The 24982-nt window shown below is 33.3% G+C and overlaps 1 protein-coding gene and 1 pseudogene across 1 annotated transcript; both read left to right on the forward strand.

Annotated features, from left to right (window-relative positions):
- The first annotated feature begins 14365 nt into the window (after positions 1–14365).
- Positions 14366–15916, forward strand: LOC125837632 (uncharacterized). Its single transcript, XM_049516725.1, has one exon. The coding sequence runs from the start codon at positions 14366–14368 to the stop codon at positions 15914–15916; it is 1551 nt and encodes a 516-aa protein (XP_049372682.1).
- A 7-nt stretch (positions 15917–15923) lies between these two features.
- LOC125837633 (uncharacterized) lies at positions 15924–21492 on the forward strand (annotated as a pseudogene).
- Positions 21493–24982: the final 3490 nt, after the last annotated feature.

Raw genomic sequence — 24982 nt, forward strand, 5'->3', positions numbered from 1 at the left:
CAAATTTGATCTTATTATTATACCAATTTCATACAAAATTTACGTCAATTTTTATACCAGAATCATACAAAAGAATTAATAATACTTCTAACAATTAATTGTCATTTATTAGATAAACACTATACGAAATTCATTCCAATATAATGTCAAAATAGTACCAACATGGTATAATCATTATACCAATTTAAAAAAGAAATTATGTAATTTTCTTAACCAGAAACATACAAAAAAAAAAAAGATTTAATCTCTATATCATTAATATTAACATCTATCCTAAGTTGCAAAGTTATCGCATTTACTAGACCACTATACAGACTAGAAGATTCATAGATAATCCCCTTCATCTGAAAATCAACATATTTCCCTGTTTCATTAAAAAAATAACAGTTAGTCTTACATAATACAAAAGAATAATAAATATGTTGTATTTATATTTACTTTTCATACCAAGATAATACAAATATCATCCACAACTTCATTCTTCTCACACAAATACACACTCGTCATTACTTATTTATACCAATATCATTCCAAACAATCTACCAGAATTCATACCGTAAAACACATTTCATAAAAAAACAGTACGTTGTACATAATACAAAGGAATAATAAATATGTTGTATTTATATTCAAATTTCATACCAACCTAATACAAATTTCATCCACAACTTCATTCTTATCACTCAAATTTATAGACACTCGTCATCACTTATTCATACCAATATCATTCCAAACAGTCTACCCAATTCATACCATAAAACAAATTCATACATTTATTTTTTACACACTTTTCATATATTTATAACTATAACATCATCACTATTTCATACACAGTCATGAAATAATATAATCAAATAGAAATACAAAATCGCCACATCTATGATGTTTACAGTATACAAATTACATTCAAATATAACTACAAAATAGCCACATCCATGATGTTTATAGTATACAAATTACAAAAACCCAATTTACAAAAAACTCATAACATCATTTATTCAATTTTCACAGAAATTATTTTGTAATATGAAACAAACGAAGGTTCATACAAAAAAATCACAATTTAAATCTATTATACACAACCAAAATCCAAAAATTTCATTTTCAATTTGTTTGTAAATTATTTGTTTAAAATATTGTTTAATTATAACATTAACTTAGTTGAATTTTCCAAAAGATAAATAAGTTCTATTTGTGTTGGATTACATTGTTAATGAATTTCATTTATCAACTCTTAATTCATTTTTGATAACTTAATTCAAGTGTTTTTGACCAAATTTTCACTTGCTCTTGATTATTTGAATTGTTTCAAATTCCTAACTATATCAAATGCATTTTATCTATATAAATTATTTTCCCAAAGTTAGTTAAACATTTTTAGTTAAATAACATTTCAAGTGTCAATACCTTCTTGAAGTGGAAATCAAAATCGCTTACCCAAATCTCTAAATTTTCAATTCTGTTAAAATCTTTTGAAAAATATGTTTTCTTAATTTCTTTCAAAAATTAAGTGACAACTCAATTTTAAATATCTTTTCTTAAGTGTGAAAATATTTTCGACATTTCAAAGTGATTTTCAAAAGAAATAAAATCACGACACATAATAACAATATGTATATCTCACTCAAGGCTTAGAATTTTGCTCACATTTTTGTGTGAAAATCAATAAGAAATATGTGTATCTCACTCAAGGCTTAAAATTTTGCTCACATTTTTGTGTGAAAATCAATAAGAAATATGGTATCTCACTCAAGACTTAAATATTTGCTTTCATTTTCTGTGTATAAAATCGATATTAAATATGTATATCTCACTCAAAACATAGAATTTTGATCATGAATTTGTATAAAAATATTACATAAAATTGGTATGTTATATGTATATAATTGTATAACCTTTGTATAAAGTACATTTTAGATTTCTGAAAAAAAATCACGCATGGAATAAACAAGGAAAATTCACGTCATATACACATTTAAGAGTAAATTTTACGGGTTTTAAACATACTTTTAAACAATTTTTACTTATAACAGTTTATTTACGGGTTATGATTTATCAATTAAATTTAATTTAATTTAAAAATCAATTTCAATTTATTTAATAAATGATTAATCTGTTTATATTTTTATATTATTAATTAATAATATTTAATTAATTTGATTTCAGTTCCTTTTTTAAAACTGAAATCATCAGTTACACATATTAAGGGATTTACATAGATTAGACTTCCTTGTTTACTGTTACACTCCAAACCTCCCATACCTCAATCCCACCACCCTCAACCCACGCCTATTCAAATCTACACGCCATCACCCCCACTACCCCACTTTCACCTTGTTTCTCCCATTTTTCTCACCAGTCAACTACACCATCACAATCGCCCGTCCAATTAAGTTTTTCAACAAAATCATGTCTAAGAAACCCATTGAAACACCTCGAAAGAGTCTCAGATTGGTTGAAGGAATTTCTACTGATGAAGTTTATGCTCCACTTGATATCAAGCATATGATGCATGTTCCTCAACAAGAAGATAGTTCCAAGTATGTATTTCTATCCTTTACTGTTTTCATTAGAAAAGGTAACTTAATTTATTTCTTAAAATGTTTTTTCTTTCAATTTTTTTTCAGTGATTGTTGTTTGTAACATGTATATTTGCTGAATACATCAGTAATGATGTTTTTGATATGCATTCTGTTGATATCGATGCAAAGTACCATCGTCAAAGGTATGCCACAATCCTATGGCATTATGAAAAAATAAAAAATGAGGATGGCGCGATCAATGAGAGCGAAGTTACTGGTACGGTTGCTAGCAAATTTGGTGGACCTCGCATAGCAAAAGAACATGTTTCGGATACCACCAATTATCCTACACCAAGACCACAGACAAGAAATTTGAGATAGTTGATTGCACCTTCTACTTTTTTAGAATTACATGTTATTTTTTTTAAACTTTTGGATAATTTTTTTGTGTTTAAGTACTTGATGATATATAATATCATATGTTCTCTTCCAGTCAGATACCATCTACATATGAATTACTGATTGACTATTATAATTTCAGGATACTAGTAATATACAGACGTCATACCAGTTGGATTCAATTTTTTTAAAATATCAGTGTGTTTCCAAACTGTATATTTATTGGATGAAATGTGTATGAAATCTGATTAATATTTGTATGACTATGACTTTAATGTTTTGATTTTGAATATTATATGAATTGAGATATAATATTGATATACAAATGGTATGAATTGTATTTTAACATTAGTGTGATTGTCTATTAACTGTGTCTATGGTATGAATTTTTAAACTGGTATGAAAATAGTATGAATTGTCAAACTAGTGATTTTTTCTAAAAATATCACAATATGCTTACGTTCTATTCTAAACATGTTTTTGGATGAAACATGTATGAAATATGATCAATACGTGTATGCCTCCGACTTTAATGTTTGCTTGATGATATATAATATCATATGTTTTCTTCCAGTCAGATACCATCTACATATGAATTACTGATTGACAATTATAATTTCAGGATACTAGTAATATACAGACTTCATACCAGTTGGATTCACTATTTTTAAAATATCAGTATGTTTCAAAACTGTACATTTATTGGATGAAATGTGTATAAAATCTGATTAATATTTGTATAACTATGACTTTAAGGTTTTGATTTTGGATATTGTATGGATTGTGATATAACATTGGTATACAAATGGTATGAATTGTGTTTTAACATTAGTGTGATTGTCTATTAACTGTGTATATGGTATGAATTATTAAATTGGTATGAAAATGATATGAATTGTCAAACTAGTGATTTTAAAAAAAAAAAATCACATTATGCTTACTTTCTATTCTAAACTTGTTTTTGGATGAAACGTGTATGAAATCTGATTAATAAGTGTATGCATCCGACTTTAATGTTTCATTGTTGGATATTGTATGAATTGTGATATAATATTGGTATACAAATGGTATGCATTGTGTGATTATATGAAATTATGAATGTTTATACGAAATTGATGAATGTTTATATGAAATTGATTTATTGTTGGTATAATATGTGTGATATAAATTGAAGTTAGTGTTGGAATGAAACTTGAACAAGATTGGTAAAAGTTTTGTTTTAATTTTATTTATAGTAGGACACCAGATGGAAACCAAATTAATATTCATGATAACTTACATTAAATGCTCAGGATACCAAATGCATTCCATAATTACCTTGTATAATTATCACTATATTAACACTATCTTATTTATTAAGCTTGAATAAATTTTATTTCCAGCCGTATAAATTTGTATGATTAGTGAATGAAACACGTATAAAAAATTAGCAGTATATTAAACACTTAGTTATAATACATTTCACACCAATTATGTTTCATATCAAAACAAAACATGAGTCATAAAGTCAAAATAAAATTAAAATTTTATATAGTCTAAACAAATAAATAATCTTTTTTTTTTTGCACAGGATAATTTGAACATGTCGTCTTGTTGTGGCCAACTTGACGACATCTACTGCAAGTAACTCTAGACCGTTTGAATTTCACACCAGCAAACCCCTTCCAGCGTTCAAGTTGCGGTCTTCCTATCGTTCTTTTTGGATCGGGCGGCATCAATTTAGGCTCTGAAACATAACTTGGTATATCCCATGTACTCTTGCATGGGACAGGTTCAACCATCTATCATAAGTTGCGATGTTATCGCACTTACTAGACCACTATAAAGACTAGAAGATTCATATATAATCCCCTCCATCTAAAAATCAACATAGTTCCCTGTTTCATTAAAAAAAATAACAATTAGTCATCCAAAGAACATACAAATTTCATCCACAAAATTCATTATAATAACAACAAAATTATACGCACTTGTCATCATCTTTTCATACAAATATCATTCAGGAAGTACTCTACAAAACAAATTTCAAAAAAAAAAAAAAATTCACATTCCATACCCACTTAATACATATTTCATATAAACAATCATCACTCATACCAAATTCATACACAATTGATAAAACGTATATAAACAATAAAATTTCAAATTTCATACCAACTTTAAAACCTTTTCATACATTTCTTCAAAATTCTAAATAACTTTTTTTAAACATTACTGAACACACTTTCATACCAAATTCATTCCATTTATACTACCAAATTCATTCAAAACTATACATTTAATTTATATTTTCAGGAAAAAAAATAGTATTCAATATTATAATCTTAATCTACGAACCCAATCTACAACGATAAACATATTTATATGATATACATTTATGCTCAAATCACTCATATATTGCGCTACTTTTTCACGAAATCAACGTTTTAACATTATACAAAATAACCAAAAAAAAACTTACCAACACAGTCACTAATATTACAATTTCACAACAATTAATACGTATTATGAACAAAATATTTTGTTTATACAAAAAAACTAAAAAATTAACTATAGTGACGATTTACAAAAACAAAATCACATAATATGATTTACAGTTTCATTGTTGTTGTTTTTTTTTTCATTTCACTGAAATACAAAAACAAATTATAAACAATAACAAATACTAACCTGAAGGATACCATCTTCCACCATGTTTAATTAATATTGATACGTAGTCGTCCATCACAACAAAATCAAGATTTTTCAAACAAAAAAAAACTTCAATTAGTCGACAGTGACAAGATTTCTGGAAGAAAATCGAAGAAAGAGAAACGTGAGAGAAAAATGGATAAAATCAGAATTTTTAATTAAATTTAACAAATTAGAGTGAATTAAGGAAACTGAATATTCTTAATTAGTTTGAATTTCCTTAATTCATGCTAATTAATAGTTATTTTCAATCATTTCAAATCTAATTAACAACCTTTTTTCTTTTGTTACCTTTTTTTAATCCAGAAACGTTTTATTTTAATTTTTTTTATCTTTTAATGTTACAACTTGAAAGTTTAATTCTACTGCTATAACTTGAATATATTAGTCTAATATATGTCATATATTAAATTTTCACAATAAACAATGCCAATCTATAGTTAGTGTCATTTGGCGTTATACAATAAACAAGGCATTAAAACTTCTCCAACAAAGTCTTGCACACATCGAATTATTCAATATTCAGGGCGAATCTATATTTGGTTAAGTGGGTTGAACTAAATCTACTTAATTTATCAAAAAGTTTTCTGGTAATTAATCCATCTGATGATGATATAAGTGGCACATATCCGACCTTCACTGAAAATGACATAAAAAAGACTATATATATATAAAGCAAAAGAATGTGGAAAGGCGTGGATCAGTGATTTGAGGGTTCAAATTCACTCCATGAATCCAATGATCGGACCTTAGATTATGCATAATTTTTATTCTTTTTAGTACTATATTTTTTTTTAAGTCACAAATGGTGCATATTTTTTGTTCTTTCTAGTATTTTTAAGTCACAAGAGTAGCAGTAACTGAAATATTGCTTCAGTAAGAAAGCTGCTTTGGCAAATAATTGAAAATAAGGAGTCTTTATGGATAAAATGTGTTACATGAAATATATATGAAAGATGGAACATCTATATGCAATCAAGATCCAAATGCATAATTGGTATAGCGAAGGAAGATATATATACTCACACAAAATGGGAAATATTTCATCACCAATAGCTATTTAGAAATAATTGGCAAACAACCATGTATGAAAACTGTTGAGCTAGTGTGAACCTCTATGTCTCTATCTAAACATCGATTCATAACGTGACTAGTTGTCCAAGATAAACTACTCATGCAGAAGAGGAAACTGAGATTGCACATTCACTCTGATTGTTGCCTCTGCGATGAGAATATAATGTAATGGAGACCAAAGAGTACTTATTTGAAAAATGTGAGTGGGCGAAGACTGTATGGGAACAGATGAAATAGTGTTGCAAAACAATATAATTGGATCAAACAGGCATTAGAATGAATAAAGTCGAAGCATTGGAAGAAATGTAAGATGGAGACTATTACGATTTACGGCTATTTGTGAAGCAATATTATACCATGTTTGGCGAGCCAGCAATTGGAAAAAGTTCAAAGGTAGTATTGTACATATATACTAAGGAGGCAATAACACAAATAAAAAAGGAGATCATGAAAAAATTACATTTACTCAATAATTCAAAGAGAATACATAACTGTAGGAATTTTTTTCATCATTTACTTTGTAATTAGTTTAACCTACTTTCTGCTATCATAAATACGTGCTCTTTATTTGATTTCGATGGTAATGATAATGTTTTACAATTGTTACACAAAAAAAAAAAAAAACACAAGTGATGGGCTCATGCCTTTTTCCTTTTAAATAAATTCCTAGTTCATGGAAAATAACAATAGTAATATTCTAAACTTATTAGTTCAACTTTTTTTTTTTTTTTATGTTTGTATTTGAGAATTATTTGAAATTTCTAATAATTTAGGCTATATATTTATAGTTTTTAAATAGTACTGAGTTTAATTTTTTTGTTAGGTACAAAGTTGTGTATTTGTTTATCTTTTTTACTTGAATAGACGGAAGTTAGGTTAGTGCATTAAATACATTTGATCAAATAAAATTAAATATTAATTTGAGGAAAATTATGAAAAGACAATTTTATCTAAAGTGGAGTCTTTTAATAAAGAGCAAAAAGTTTAAACAACATTTCTAAGAAGCTTCATTCCTTTAAATATAGTATAGGTATAGGTTTGGTATTTTACTAATTTTTTAAGTTTTTATTTATGTTTTTTTTTTAAAAAAATTGCTATAACTTTATTGTGTTATACATAAGAGTAGTAATTAATAAGTAGCATATTAAATTGATACTTCTTGTAGGTAGATAAAAAATTAATAGAATATATCTTTTGTTAGGTATATCGCCCCAAAACAACTTTTTAGAGGTATAATGAGAATACAAAAAAAAAAAAAAAAAAACGATAACTATTACTCTCTTCATCCACTTTTAATTGTCATGTTGCGCTTTTCGAAAGTCAATTTGACTAATTTTCAAAGTTAAATTAGATTACATTAATTCAATATTTTAAACAAAAAATTTAAATATTCAAAAACTATACGAAAAGTGTAGACACGTATTTTTGACCGAGCTTAAAATTTTATACCATTTTTAGAGCTAAAATATTTTTATAAATATAAATTAAATATTTTGACTGTTATCTTATTTTATTAAGCTTATTTTTAAAAGATTTGCAAACAACAAAATAGAATCACTTTTTAAGATAAGTTTTATTGTCAATTGTTTAAAAAGAAATGAAAGATTACAAAAAAAAAAACTATATTTGAAATTAAGTTTTTATAAATAAGCTAGTATTATTTAATTGATCTTATCTTATAGCTAGTTGACTTTTTCTTAGATTTTTATTAATTTTAAATAATTAGTTGATATGCTATTCTTTTAAGATTAAAATAAAACTAAAACTAAAAAGTAAATAAAAAATAACCTAATTAATCTAACAAACCTACCCCACTCCTGTACCTACCCAAAAACATACTACACGTAAGGAAAAGAAGAGCAAAAACAGTTTGCTGCTTTTTAAAATAAATAAATAAATAAACAACAACAATACCATACACCCCCACACTCCCACTTTCCCACAATTCTCTACACTCCCACTTCACATGACTAAAGGAAGAAAAAGTCAATAACAAAAGGAGACCCACACACACACGTACCAAGAAAATTGGCAAAAAAGCAAAAAAACCTATCCTATATATATAAGAACACAAACGTACAAAAGAGGGGGATAGAGATCACCATCATCAGTTATATGGAATAGAGTGCACACAAAAAAAAAGCATATACACTTTAAGTCAGATAGATTTTTGTTCGTGGATTCAAGTTCGTGGCTCCTTAAAGTTAATTATAATTAACTTTGGAAATCAGTAGATTGTAGCGGTTTCTTTTGTTGGAATTAAGTTTTCGAAAAGGTAATTCTAATCCCTTATATAGTTCAATGAAATAATTGTTCTGAATTCGATTATGATGTTATGAAGTCCTTAAAATTACATGTATTGTTATATGCCACTATTTTATGACGCATATCATATTGTTGATTGCATGAATTGTTACTGTTTAAATTTGCTCATCGAATTATTTTTACACCTGACGTTAATTTAATCAACTAATTTGATCCAAAGATGGTTGTTGTTTACTCCTAGTTTTATTTCAACATGTTTATGTACATTTATTTGATGGTACAAATTGACAACTTCGTTTATGACTTTAATTTAATTACGTGTAAATTGGTTAGAGATTCTGTATTAGTTATCATTTAGAGTTTCTGGAGTTTAATAAATAAATAATATTGCCATACTTATGGAGACAATTAATTATTAGAATAATTTTTATCGTATCCGAAATATTAAAAATGGAGGAGATGAACATTAGTTCATTTAAGTGAGTCATTAATTCATCAACGTGAGATAGTTCTTTTATTAGTAATTTCACACTATCATCATTTGGTGAAGAAAAATTATTATATCACTGCGTGTATTATTTTTCTCTCAATTAGTTTAAAGGAAAAAATTAATTAAAAAATAATATACAAAAAATAAAAAAAGAAAACGTGAGCAGAGAAAAGTATAATAATAAAACAAAATAGTGCAGAATGGAAAGATGAAGATAATAAAAAAAAGAAGAGGAATAGATCATTAAAAAGAAAGTAAGAATAAAATAAATAAACATTTAAAACAAAAACAGAAGAAACAAAAGATGAAAAGTTATAAAGAGCAAAAAATAAAGAAAAGGTAAAAAATAAAAAAGGGGAAAACAAAACTTAGCCAAAAAATTATTTAAATAAAAAAGAAGAAAAACATTTTTGTTAGATAAAAACAACAAATAAAAATAAAAGTAAGAAGAAGAAGAATGTAAAAAAAAAAGAAAGTAAAAACTACAAAAAAAATAATAACGTGCAAAAAATAAATAGAAGAAAATTAGAAAAAGAAATATTTTGTTAGACAAAAATCAAATAAAAATAAAATAAAAGTAAGAAGAAACAGAAACAAAAAAAAATAAAATGAATGAAAGTAAAAACTACAAAAAGTAACGTGCAAAAAAAAAATAGAAGAAAAATAAGAAAAAGAAAAATTTCAAGAAATTGGTTTCAACCTCTTTAACATTTTCTTTTTCTAAAATTAATCCTAAATCCCGTAGAAGTTTACCTTCTATTATAATTCAAATATCGACTCCCACTAAAACGACAATACTAAAATTCTCCGGACTCTAAAAAATCTAAACAAGATAGTTACAATAAATCAAAGAAGGTGGGACATAAGTAAATGTATAGCTGATAAGTATACTATATCCAAAAACTAAGTCAAGACAAGATATAAGTCAATGAAGCAACTGTGCTAGAAACACGGGACTCGAGGGGTGCCTTACACCTTCCCCTTGGTCAATAGAATTTCTTATCCATATTTCTAGTTCGCAGACCATTAAAAATTAGAGTCAACTTCTTTTTTATTAGGGGTAAAAATTAGGTGACTTGGAACACCAAAACTCGATTCCAAGTGGCGACTCTGAAATAAAAATAATCCCTTTTCAAAATGTCACTTTAATTGGAGAAACTCTATTTTTCAAACACTTCGTTTTGGGAAAAAATAGGGGTGTGACAGATGGCGACTCCCGCTGGGGATAACCAGAATTCGAGCTTCAAAATATTGACTTGTGTATGGCTTTGATCTTTATTTTTATTATTATTCTTTTTGGATATTGTGTTGTTAGTATAATGTGTTATTTGCTACTTGTTTATCGCTTTGATATTATGTGAATTGTTATATATTTGTCTCTCCTCGCGAACCCATCTGAGTCTTCTGAGATACTTTATTCGGAGATGCGATTACGCTCCCGAGCCATGAGATACCAGAGACGCGGCAACGCTCCTGGGAAGGATTCTATAGTAACACATGTCTTAAGATGGGAAGGACTAATAGTGAGGCCGGAAAGCCCTGCTACCGGTAAGCTATCCCTTCCCGACTCGAGTAGTCCACTCGTTTTACAACCAGTCTAGACACTCATTCCATTAGGTTGCTAACTTAGTAAAATAAGTCTCAGCGATGATTATTCCTAATAAGATTCGATTTATCTGCATCATGCATATTTGTAAACTAATAGGGCTCGACACAAGGGTCGAGTCCTTCTAGGACAGGTACCCCCACTTAAGACCATCATGTACATTTTTTTGTTCTACTTGTTGCACTATTAGGAAGGCTATACAAAATGTCGACCGGCTTTGAATGAATTAATTAAAAAAAAAAAAAGAAGGAAAATTCTAAAGATACAAAGGCCATAGTGTCCTTCTTTTATTAAACACTTTTACTTTGTCAAAATTTGTACTTCTTTCATAAATATAAGATTATTATTTTTTTTAGTTATTATTACTGTCATTTTTTATTTTTTTTAAGGGGGGTAAAGATAAATTAAGAAAAAATAAAATAAAACCAACTATACTATTTATTTTTTTTGTTAAAAGTCTAGCAGGATTATCTAATAAGAGGGGTTCAAACTACAACAAAAAGGTTTGAGTGCTTATTTTTCTTATGTGTTTTTTTTCACTCTTCTTATAATAATAATTATTTAGAAAAAAAAAAGAAATTTATATTTTTCTCCTTTCAACTTTACTCAGATTATTTAATAGGAAATTTTTTTTTATTTTTTATTTTAAAATAAAATAAAATGTGATGATTTGTTTTCCTTAGTATCCAATCATGTTTTTACTATTGTATACAATAATTTTTACTTTATTTTTAATTTTATAAAAAAATAAAAATGTGTTTTATTAAGTCCTAATTTGTCATTATCGTAATATAGGAAAATATGAATCCATATGGAAAGGGAGATAAGAGGCCAAGGGAGGATCAATCACCTCGCGTCATGATATTAGATAAGGCTCCGACACTTTTGAAGGCATGGTATGAAAATATGACGAATCATGGGAAAGGAGTGGTGTTCAAACGCTTGGGATTTCTGCGAAGCCTTTTGTATGTTGAGCCGCGACGGGATTTGATAGAAGCACTAGTTCATTTTTGGGATCCAATAAAAAATATATTCCACTTTTCTGACTTTGAACTCACTCCCACACTAGAGGAGATAGGCGCATTCATAGGAAGGGGTAAAAATCTTCACGAAGGAGAACCTATGATACCAAAACATATCAGTGGTAGGAGGTTTTTTGAGTTATTGCACATAAATGAGAATGAAACAGGTGGTTGCCTTGATAACGGATGGGTTCCATTAGAATTTTTGTACAAAAGATATGGGTGAAAGGATGGGTTCGAGTTATATGGAAAGAAACTTCGTAATAACGGGTGTCGTTTGACCTGGGAAGCACACAGTTATGACGCCTTCACAGTAGCTTTTTTGGGGATCATGGTGTTTCCGAAAAGGGGAGGAAAGATCAATATAAATTTGGCTGCAGTCATTACAGCTTTTGAGAAAAAGCCTAATATCACCCTCGTACCCATGATTCTAGCAGACATCTACCGCGCTTTGACAATTTGCAAGAATGGAGGAGATTACTTTGAGGGATGCAATATGTTACTACAACTATGGATGATTGAGCACATTCGTCATCACCCTTATGTAGTGGACTTCAAAGTAGAATGGAATGATTACATTGGGGGTCACGAGGGAAGAATCAAAGATCATAGTTTTCCGAAGGGTATTGAGGCTTGGAAGAAATACCTCAATAATCTGACTGCTGACAAGATTGTGTGGAATTATCATTGGTTTCCATCAGCCGAGGTGATATACATGTCTACATTTCGATCGTTCATCGTCCTAATGGGCCTTCGAGGTGTCCAACCTTACATGCCACTTAGAGTTATGCGACAACTTGGTCGACGCCAGTTTTTACCACCTAATGAAGATATGCGGGAATTCATGTATGAGTTTCATCCCGAGATTCCTTTAAGGAAATCAGAGATATTCAAGATTTGGGGGGGATGCATGCTCTCAAGTCCCCACGATAGGGTGGAGGATCGCACCAGGGGTGAGGTGGACCAAGCATACTTAGAATGGGTTCATGATCAACCCCCTCCTAAGGTATTGCCAGAAGGATCGGTGAAAGGACCTGTAGATCGAGAAGCAGAAATTGAGGTTAAGATTAAGCAAGCTCGCCTCGAAGTTGAAAGAAGCTATAGATCTACTCTGGATGTCCTGAGTAATGACTTGAAGAATGCTAAAGAGGAGTTGGCCCAACGTGATGCTATATTTGAAGTGAGAGTTAGAAAACATCGTTCTACCATTCTGACCTTACAAGAAGACTTGGGCATTGTCACAGGCGCTATGGAGCAACAAGAGGAGGAGTATAGAAAAGAAAAGGCCCAGCTTATCTGCACACAGTCTAAACTCCAGAATCAAGTTAAGGCTTCTATGGAACGGGAAAGGGAAATAGCAAGGCGTTTTAGTGTATATCAGGCAGAATGTGAAATTGAGAGAGGTCAAAGGATAGCCGAGTGAGATGCACTCCACCTTCAAATTGAAGAGCTCCAAGAACAGAGGGAGAATTTGACGCATGAAGTCAATACTACTCGACATTGGTTACAGAATTGTTATGACAATATGAATGAAGCCAGAGATCGAGTTCTTCAACTCAGGGATGCACTTAATGATGTTTATGCTGGTTATCTCCACCAGAATGATGAGAGGTTGGGCCGCCAGGCACGTGTTCTTGCTCCACATCTACCAAAGGCCTTGGCTAGGATTTATAAGGGTCTTGGGGATGATTGAGATCTGAGGATTTAGTTTCTTTCCGAGTCTATTTTCTTTTCTTAGTTATTAGTTGTTGCTTTTATTTATTTATATTTTCGTTAATCATTTTGAGTCTATCTTAGTCTTAGCTATTTCTATTCTCATGTTTTATTCAAATCATTGTGTTAAGAATATTTGAAAATGAATGAAAATGATTTACTTTTGGTCAACTCATGTACATTTATTATTTAAAAAAAAAAAAAATTATTATCTTTCACGAACTACGTAATGATCTGATTCATGTTAAACATGATACGTAGGCAACCCTCAACGGGTTCGATCGAAATGCGTTTCAAAATTATTCAAATAAGTAAAATATAAGACTAAGAGACATAATCAAGTCGTTTAAAGCCGGGATGAAACATGAAAGCCTTCCGAAACTCATTTTAGAAACATAAATAATTTAGGTGCATAACATACAACGTGTGATTATCGTTTGCAAAACACTAAACTCTAACATGTTTTTTTTTGTAAAAGAAAAGAGAAAAGAAAAAAAAAGAGAGAAAGAGTTTTAAGGTGGTTGGTTTGTGATTAGAGCTGGCATCTCATCAATACAACACCAGATCAAAAGGGAAAGGGAAGATGACGCGCAAGGAGGGAACAGAGTCGGGAAATGACGACGTCCAAATAGTTGCACAAGAATCGGTGTCTGTGGAAGAGGTAAAAATGTTGCGACAACAAATGGCCGAAATGTATGAAGCTTGGATGAATGGGCAAGCTCCTCCATCTTCGATTCGGGAATACCTGAATGCGAATATGCCATTCCCTATCCAAGTATCAACCAATGATCCAATTTATCCACCTGGATTCGGCCCCTACACTAACACATCGAACGTCGCTGAAACTTCTACAGTGCGTCCCTTGAATACTCCTATGATGAGTAACCCGCTATTTGTGCCAACTGCGCCGACTAATAGCACTTCAAATCCAACAGTGGTGCCCAAATCTAACAATGATCCTTCATTCCAAGTTCTTCATGACCATGGCTACACCCCTGAAGAGGCCCTTAAAATTCCAAGTTCTTATCCCCAGACTCATCAATATAGTTCCCCTTTCAAAATTGAGAAAACAATTAAGAATGAGGAGCATGAAGAAATGGCTAAGAAAATGAAGAGTTTGGAACAGAGTATAAGAGATATGCAAGGACTAGGGGGCCACAAAAGCATCTCATTCAGTGATTTGTGCATGTTTCCCCACGTCCATTTGCCTACTGGTTTTAAAACCCCGAAGTTTGAGAAATATGATGGTCACGGAGACCCCATAGCTCATTTGAAGAGATATTGCAATCAATTGAGAGGTGTCGAGGGCAAAGAAGAGTTGCTCATGGCCTATTTTGGGGAAAGCCTAGTGGGAATTGCGTCTGAATGGCTCATAGATCAGGATATAGCCAACTGGCATACGTGGGATGATTTGGCTCGATGTTTTGTGCAACAATTCCAATATAATATCGATATTGTGCCAGACCGCTCCTCACTTGCTAACATGAGGAAAAAGACCACAGAAAATTTTCGTGAATATGCCGTTAGATGGAGGGAGCAAGCTGCTAGGGTTAAACCACCAATGAAGGAGTCAGAGATGATTGACGTTTTTCTCCAAGCCCAAGAACCTGATTACTTTCATTACTTGCTTTCTGCCGTCGGGAAGACATTCGTCGAAGTTATCAAGGTTGGGGAAATGGTGGAAAATGGCATCAAGTCTGGGAAGATCGTAAGCCAAGCTGCTTTAAAAGCCACAACACAAGCACTTCAAAATGGTTCTGGAAATATTGGAGGGAAGAAAAGAAGGGAAGATGTAGCCACCGTTGTATCAGCACCTCGAACTTATGCCCAAGATAATCATACACAACATTACTTTCCTCCCCAAATTCCACAATATCCTGTCCCATATCCTCAATATCCCATTTTTAGCGCACAACCAATTGTTCCCCCTTCTTATCCGCAATGGCGTGCACCACTTCCTCAAAATCATCCATCACCCCCACAAATTCACCAAAATACAACTAGAATTCCTTTTCGTCCTAGAAAAGAATACAAGAAGGGAAATGGAGCTAAGGATGAGTTCACCCCTATTGGAGAATCATATGCTAGCTTGTTTCAAAAATTAAGAACGTTTGAATGTTTTGAGTCCTATTGAAAGAAAGATGTCGAATCCTCCTCCGAGAAATCTTGATTATTCCCAACACTGCGCATATTGTTCTGATGCCCCAGGGCACAACATAGAAAGATGCTGGTACTTGAAAAAGGCAATTCAAGATTTGATCGATACTCGTCGAATTATAGTTGAAAGCCCAAATGGACCGAACATCAATCAAAATCCACTGCCCAGACATACTGAAACAAACATGTTAGAGATGGTGAATGACCACGAAGAAGTTGCAGTCCCATACAAGCCAATCCTTAAGGTTGAAACTGGCATGGAAAGTTCAGCAAATGTCATTGACTTAACAAAAATGATGCCTTCAGGGGCGGAAAGTACGTCTGAAAAGTTGACCCCATCAAGCGCACCCATCCTAACTATAAAAGGAGCACTTGAAGATGTTTGGGCAAGTCAGAGAGAGGCAAGATTGGTTGTTCCAAGAGGGCCAGACAAGCCTATCTTGATCGTGCAAGGAGCCTATATTCCACCTGTGATCATTAGGCCAGTGTCCCAACTTCCAATGACTAATCCCAAGGCTGTCCCTTGGAATTATGAGCCTACCGTCGTGACATACGAGGGGAAAGAAATCAATGAAGAAGTAGATGAAATAGGAGGAATGACTCGTTCGGGAAGATGCTATGCCCCGACTGAATTAAGGAAAAATAAAAATGACCAAATGCAAGTTAAAAGTCCAGTCACTGAAGGGGAGGCAGATGAGTTCTTAAGAAAGATGAAATTGTCAGACTACTCCATTGTGGAACAGTTAAGGAAAACTCCAGCCCAAATCTCTTTGTTGTCATTGTTAATACATTCAGATGAACATCGTAAAGCTGTAATGAAGATTCTGAATGAAGCACACGTTCCTAATGAAGTTACAGTGAGTCAATTAGAGAAGATTGCTGGGAGAATCTTTGAGGTAAACCGCATCACCTTTTCAGATGATGAACTACCAGTGGAAGGTACGGGACATAACCAAGGCCTCCATATAACTGTAAAGTGTGAGCTTTCATATGTCACTCGAGTTCTAATTGACGGAGGGTCTGGGGCAAATATTTGTCCCTTGTCAACTCTACAAAAATTGAATGTTAATGTTGAAAGGGTACGACCCAACAACGTATGTGTTAGGGCTTTTGATGGGACCAAAAACAGATGCCATTGGGGAGATAGAGCTCATACTAAAAATAGGGCCTGTCGATTTCACCGTGAATTTTCAAGTGCTGAATATTAATGCATCCTACAATCTATTGTTGGGAAGACCATGGGTGCATAGGGCTGGGGCAGTCCCATCTACGTTGCATCAAATGGTTAAGTTTGAATACGATCGACAAGAAGTGATTGTTCATGGTGAGGGGGATCTGTCAGTCTACAAGGACTCTTCCCTCCCTTTTATCAAGGCAAATAATGAGAATGAGGCACTGGTTTATCAAGCTTTTGAGGTAGTGGTTTGTTGAGCATATCCTCGAGGGGAATCTCATTTCAAAACCACAACTGCCCATGGCATCCGTGATGATGGTAAATGAAATGCTGAAGCATGGGTTTTGAACCAGGTAAAGGCTTGGGGATCTTCTTGCAAGGGAGAGCTTATCCGGTGAGTCCACGAAAGAGTCTTGGTACTTTTGGCTTAGGATACAAGCCTAGAGCCGAGGACAAAATGAAAGCCAAAAAGCAGAAGAAAGATGTATGGTCACTTACCAAGCCTATACCACCCATATACAAATCTTTCAACAAAGCCCGTACAACAGAATCTTCTGAGTCACTACTCCCAGAGCCAGTGTTGGAGGTTCACGAAGAATTGATCAATTATTTTCAAGATTTCTTTGTTGAGGCTAATATGGTTGAACTCGGATAAGGCACTAGCGACAGAGATGTGCAATTCATTGGTCCTGATGTCCAGCTGAACAATTGGGAGGCCACTCCTCTCCCCACTAAGAATGAGTCTTGGTAGTTTGTCTTGTTTTTCTTTTTGTCATCCGATTTATTCAAGGGTTGTTTTCGGATTTTGTCTCGTCGTTTTATTTTCAAACTCTCTATTTTCCTTTTCAATAGGATGTAATTGTGTTTTTATTTCAGTCTAATATATTTATTTTGTTTTGTTCTATACAGTTCTTTCTATGCCGATTCTAGTGATATGACATGCATGCAGAATTTTTCATCGGATCTTAAATCCAATCTAATCTTCGACCTAATCCTGAAATAATAAGTCAAGAAATCGAATATGATGAAGACGAGGTATTTGAACAAGTAAGCAGGGATTTCAAATCTTTTGAGAATAAATCAAACCCAAATATGAGTGAAACTGAGACGATAAATTTAGGGGATCATGAAAATATTAAAGAGACTAAGATAAGCGTACATGCTCGACATCAAAAGGAGGATATAATCCAGGCTCTGTTTGATTACAAGGATGTTTTTGCGTCATCTTATGATGACATGCCTGGATTAAGCACTGATATGGTGGTTCACAAGTTGCCGATTGATCCTAAGTTCCCTCCAGTAAAGCAAAAGTTGAGAAAGCTTAAAACTGACATGAGTGTAATAATTAAAGAGGAAATCACAAAGCAACTTGAGGCCAAAGTCATTCGAGTCGCTCAATATCCTTCTTGGTTAGCCAACATCGTACCTGTCCCTAAGAAAGACGGCAAAGTTCGAATGTGTGTTGATTATCGTGATTTGAACAAAGCAAGTCCAAAAGATGACTTTCCTTTGCCAAACATCCATATTTTGTTGGACAATTGTGCTAAACATGAGATTGCATCTTTTTTGGATTGCTATGCGGGTTATCATCAGATTATTATGGATGATGAAGACGCAGAAAAAACGTCTTTTATCACACCATGGGGTACATATTGTTATCGAGTCATGCCATTTGGATTAAAAAATGCGGGTGCAACTTATATGTGGGCAATGACGACTATGTTTCATGATATGATGCATAAAGAAATCGAAGTTTATGTGGATGATGTGATCATTAAATCAAAAAAAGCAGTCAAATCATGTGCAAGACTTAAGAAGATTCTTCGAAAGGCTTCGCAGGTATAATCTCAAGCTTAATCCTGCAAAGTGTGTATTTGGAGTACCATCAGGAAAACTTTTGGGATTTATAGTCAGTCGACGAGGTATCGAGTTAGATCCTTCAAAAATAAAAGCCATTCAAGAACTGCCACCTCCAAAGAATAAAACTGAGGTTATGAGCCTTCTAGGAAGGTTAAACTACATCAGTAGATTCATTGCTCAACTCATAACAACTTGCGAGCCCATTTTTAAGTTGTTAAAGAAGAATGCCACAGTCGAATGGACCGAAGAATGTCGAGAGGCTTTTGAAAGGATTAAGAATTACTTATCGAATCCCCCTGTGTTGGTTCCTCCGGAGCCGGGCAGACCATTGATATTATATATGTCAGTACTAGATAATTCTTTTGGATGTGTATTGGGTCAGCATGATGGCACTGGGAAGAAAGAGCAGGCCATTTATTACCTCAGCAAGAAATTTACTGTTTATGAGTCGAAGTACACCCTTCTCGAAAGAACGTGTTGTGCCCTAACTTGGGTAGCACAGAAGTTGAAGCACTATCTTTCATCTTATACTACTTATCTCATTTCTCGTATGGATCCGTTAAAATACATTTTTCAAAAGCCCATGCCCACGGGCAGGCTTGCGAAATGGCAAATATTACTCACAGAGTTTGACATTATTTATGTGACGCGGACCGCAATGAAGGCTCAAGCCTTGGCAGATCATTTGGCAGAGAACCCTATTGATGATGAATATGAACCACTTAAGACCTACTTTCCAGACGAAGAGGTATCATGTATCGATGAAGTTATTCATAATAAGGGTCAAGGTTGGAAGTTGTTCTTTGACGGTGCTGCTAACAAGAAGGGAGTTGGGATAGGAGCAGTTCTTATGTCTGAATCAGGGGAATATTTCCCTATAACAGCCCAACTTAGATTCTATTGTACCAATAATATGTCAGAGTATGAGGCTTGCATCTTGGGTTTGAGGTTATCTGCTGACATGGGCATCCAAGAGTTGCTAGTGCTAGGAGACTCAGACTTACTGGTCCATCAAATTCAAGGAGAATGGGAGACTCGTGACCCAAAGCTCATACCATATCAACATTGTTTACAAGATCTTTGTCGACGGTTTGTGTCAATAAAGTTTAGACACATTCCTAGAGTTCATAATGAGATTGCTGATGCATTGGCAACTTTATCTTCGATGCTCCAACATCCTGACGAAGCTTATATTGACCCTTTGTACATACAATTCGTGATCAGCATGCTTATTGCAACGTGGTGGAGGAAGAATTTGACGGTAAACCTTGGTTCCATGATATTAAAACATATCTTCAGTCCAGAGAATGGTCCTACTAATGCCACTAATAATCAAAAAGGACTATTCGGCGACTAGCTAGCGGTTTTTTCTTAAGCGGAGGCATATTGTACAAGAAAACACCTGATTTGGGTCTTCTAAGATGTGTAAATGCTAAAGAGGCTTCAACAATTATGATTGAAGTACACTCAGGAGTTTGTGGACCTCACATGAATGGATTTGTTCTGGCAAAGAAGATACTTCGAGCAGGTTATTATTGGCTCACCATGGAGCGGGATTCTATACGGTTTGTTCGTAAGTGTCATGAATGTCAAATACACGGTGATTTGATACATTCTCCTCCCTCCGAGTTGCACGCGATGTCTGCTCCATGGCCTTTCGTGGCATGGGGAATGGATGTGATTGGACCAATAGAACCAAAAGCATCGAATGGTCATAGATTTATCCTGGTGGCCATTGATTACTTTACAAAGTGGGTGGAAGCAGTAACTTTCAAGTCAGTAACCAAGAAGGTTGTGGTGGATTTCATTCATTTCAACATCATCTGTCGATTTGGTATTCCAAAGGCAATTGTTACCGATAATGCTGCAAATCTCAACAGTCACTTAATGCAAGAGGTATGCCGTCAATTTAAGATTGAACATCGAAAATTCGACTCCTTATCGCCCAAAAGCAAATGGGGCTGTAGAAGCTGCCAACAAAAATATTAAAAAGATACTTCGTAAAATGGTGCAAAGTTCTCGACAATGGCATGAAAAATTGCCTTTTGCTTTGTTGGGTTATCGCACTACAGTTCGTACGTCAGTGGGTGCCACCCCCTATTCGCTGGTATATGGGACTGAGGCAGTTATACCTGCAGAGGTTGAGATTCCATCCCTGCGGATTGTTGTAGAGGCTGAAATTGATGATGATGAGTGGATCAGAACACGCTTGGCGCAATTAAGTTTGATTGATGAGAAGCGCTTAACATCAGTATGTCATGGACAATTGTACCAGAAAAGAATGGCACGAGCATACAACAAAAAGGTGCGTCCCAGACGTTTTCGAAGAGGGTCAATTAGTGTTGAGACGTATTCTGCCACACCAGGCTGAAGTCAAAGGCAAATTTTCTCCGAATTGGAAAGGACCATTCATTGTAAAGAAGGTATTATCCAATGGTGCTCTTTACTTAGCAGATATAGAAGGCAAAATGACAGAAATGGTCATCAATGCTGATGCGGTAAAGAGATATTATATATGATGTGATTTTTCGGTATTAGAAACCCTTATGTTTGGACTTGACATTTCAAAGGTTGATGTAATGAAAATTATTGGTTCTGTGTCTAAGTATTAATTCATATGTCGTCACCCTTGTTAAGAGCTAATTTACTTCCTTGGTTCTTCTGCTTCATTGGCTCTTCCAAAAAAAAAATCAAAAAAAAAAAAAATCAAAAAAAAAAAAAAAAAAAAAAAAAAAAGAAGAAAATCAATGATCATGAACTACGTTTGACCTGATTCTTGTTTCGATAAGATACGTAGGCAACCTTAGTATTGAGGTTCGGTCTAACCAAATAAAAAAATCCAAAATTCCATATTTTATAAAAAACTGGGGCAAAAAGTCTTTTTTTTTTTCCTATCCCAAAGCTAAAGTCAATCCCATCATTTAAAGTCGTATTTGAAGCCTTCATCTTGTCATTTCTTTCTAACCTTGTATAAAAGTTGTGTTTCAATCAAAGAAAGACCTTTGGATCAACCTTTGAAATGTCAAGAGTAAGTATGTTAAGGTTACAAATGATGAAACCATGAGAGAGTCTTATTGGTGAAAACCCTAACTGGGCATCATAAGGCGAATGAGTTGAGAGAAAAAAAAAGAGTCTTATTGGTGAAAACCCTAACTGGGCATCATAAGGCGAATGTGAGTTGAGAGAAACAAAAATGAGAGAGTCTTATTGGTGAAAACCCTAACTCGGCATCATAAGGCGAAAGTGAGCTGTGAAAAAAAAAAAAAAAAAAAAGTTTATTGGTGAAAACCCTAACTGGGCATCATAAGACGAATGTGAGTTGAGAGAAAAAAAATGAGAGAGTTTTATTGGTGAAAACCCTAACTCGGCATCATAAGGCGAAAGTGAGCTGTAAAAAAAAAAGAAAAAAAAAAAAAAGAGAGAGTCTTATTGGTGAAAACCCTAACTGGGCATCATAAGGCGAATGTGAGTTGAGAGAAATAAAATGAGAGAGTTTTATTAGTGAAAACCCTAACGGGCACCATGAGGCGAATGTGAGTTGAAGGATTCAAAGTGAAAGAGTTTTAGTGGCAAAAACCCTCGTGGACATCATAAGGCGAATAAGAGTTTGAAATTAGTTTGACTTCGTCAAATAATTGGAACTCCACATCAAGATTAGATGATCAATAATGGTTGATAAATAGATTGGATGGACAAATCGGGTAATCAATTCAAATTGCATGTCATGATCAGTAGAGTCGGCTACCACACTCAGATAAGTTTTTCTTTCTTTCTCTTTCTAAAAGAGAGTCTTCATTGAATCATTTTCTGTTATTCTCGTGTAGTATATATTTTTCTTTCACTTTTCATCGCTTTGTTTCATATGTCATTGAGTCGAGTTAATGTCAAGAAAGTAAGAAAGGATTCCAAGACTTGTTACCAACTCTAAAGTTGTTCAATGCAAAGCATCAGGCCAATGAGTTATCATCTGTCGGCAAGTTTTGGATTCAGAAGAAGTCCATGATTTGATGAAGGGTAAACAATGAGTGTTATGACATAAAGGCAAAAATTGGATTTAAGTCCCTCAAAATGAGCAAAATTTGGGGTGGAAATACAATCAATCAATAACGAGCACTGGGCATTTGGAAAAAGTAAACCACGATGAGTACTGGAGCAATCCTTGTCAAAGGGCAGAACCACAAACCAACCCACCACGTTTTTAAACTCACAAATTTTCTTTGTTGAAGCAGGGGGCACAAGTTATTTCGAGATCAAAGATCCAAAAACCTGGATGTTCAATTTAGTCTACGAAGAGCTAAATGGCAACATTGCACACGAATTATAGTCCATATTGGGTAAGTGTTTGTTTGTCTTATTAGTCTATGGAACATAGTGTAGCAAGGACCCTCCTGAATAATGGGACGTAGTGTAGCAAGGACCCTCCTGAATAATGGGACGTAGTATAGCAAGGACCCTCCTGAATAATGGGACGTAGTGTAGCAAGGACCCTCCTGAATAATGGGGACGTAGTGTAGCAAGGACCCTCCTGAATAATGGGACGAGTAAGCGTAATAGCAAGGACCCTCCTGAATAATGGGACGTAGTTAGCAAGGACCCTCCTGAATAATGGGATGTAGTATAGCAAGGACCCTCCTGAATAATGGACGTAGTGTAGCAAGGACCCTCCTGAATAATGGACGTAGTGTAGCAAGGACCCTCCTGAATAATGGGACATAGTATAGCAAGGACCCTCCTGGATAATGGGGCTAGACTAACATAATTTTTATCAACCGGTTCATCATGAAGAATGGAGTTGGTGTAAACACGCATAAGCCCTCTAAAGAGTACATCGCGACAAAGCTCGAATTGTTCAAAATCTCGATTCAAAGCTAAGCACCATCTTTTATTTCTCTCACAAAATTTTCTTATATTAAACTGGGGCAAAATTTTGTGTTATTATTTTTGTTTGTTTTTCAGGAATCTAGTGATAGAATGGGGTCAATCCATATTTCAAGTTTCAGGATCTTATCTAGGAAGGAGTCGACTCTCAAGCTCATCGTCAATTGAAGTGGCTAGAGCTCATCTTAAGAAACAAGGTCGATATCCAAGTCCAAGTAGAAGGAGCCTACCGGAAGAGAGGCATTACCTTCGAACTCACTCAAAAGGAAAATCAATATCTCACAGCTTGAGAAACATGATGACCTAAGTCGAGATTCAAGAGAAGTTGCAGAGCTAGAATCTGATACTTGCATTTTCATTTAATTCTTTGTTTCTCATGTTGGTGTAATAATAGGAGCCGCGAACTGAAGCCTCGATAGAACCTCACTCAACTTCTAACTCATTATTCATCTCCTTGAACTACACGTGACCTGATTCTCTTATAACCCGGGATATGTAGGATGTCCAAAACTAGGACTCGGTCGCATATTTTTCTTTTCGAATAAGAGTCCGATCAAAAATTGTCACGTTGTCTACTTCTTTGTCTGAAAACTCTTTGTGTTTCCAGTCAAAGAGGGGCAAACTGTAGACACGTATTTTTGACCGAGCTTAAAATTTTATTACCATTTTTAGAGCTAAAAATATTTTTATAAATATAAATTAAATATTTTGACTGTTATCTTATTTTATTAAGCTTATTTTTAAAAGATTTTGCAAACAACAAAATAGAAATCACTTTTTTAAGATAAGTTTTATTGTCAATTGTTTAAAAAGAAATGAAAGATTTACAAAAAAAAAAAACTATAATTTTGAATTAAGTTTTTATAAATAAGCTAGTATTATTTAATTGATCTTATCTTATAGCTAGTTGACTTTTTCTTAGATTTTTATTAATTTTAAATAATTAGTTGATATGCTATTCTTTTAAGATTAAAATAAAACTAAAACTAAAAAGTAAATAAAAAATAACCTAATTAATCTAACAAACCTACCCCACTCCTGTACCTACCCAAAAACATACTACACGTAAGGAAAAGAAGAGCAAAAACAGTTTGCTGCTTTTTAAAATAAATAAATAAATAAACAACAAAC

Source organism: Solanum verrucosum, unplaced genomic scaffold (genome assembly GCF_900185275.1).
Source record: "Solanum verrucosum unplaced genomic scaffold, falcon-dt-bn FXZP01000156.1, whole genome shotgun sequence".
Classification (NCBI taxonomy): domain Eukaryota; kingdom Viridiplantae; phylum Streptophyta; class Magnoliopsida; order Solanales; family Solanaceae; genus Solanum; species Solanum verrucosum.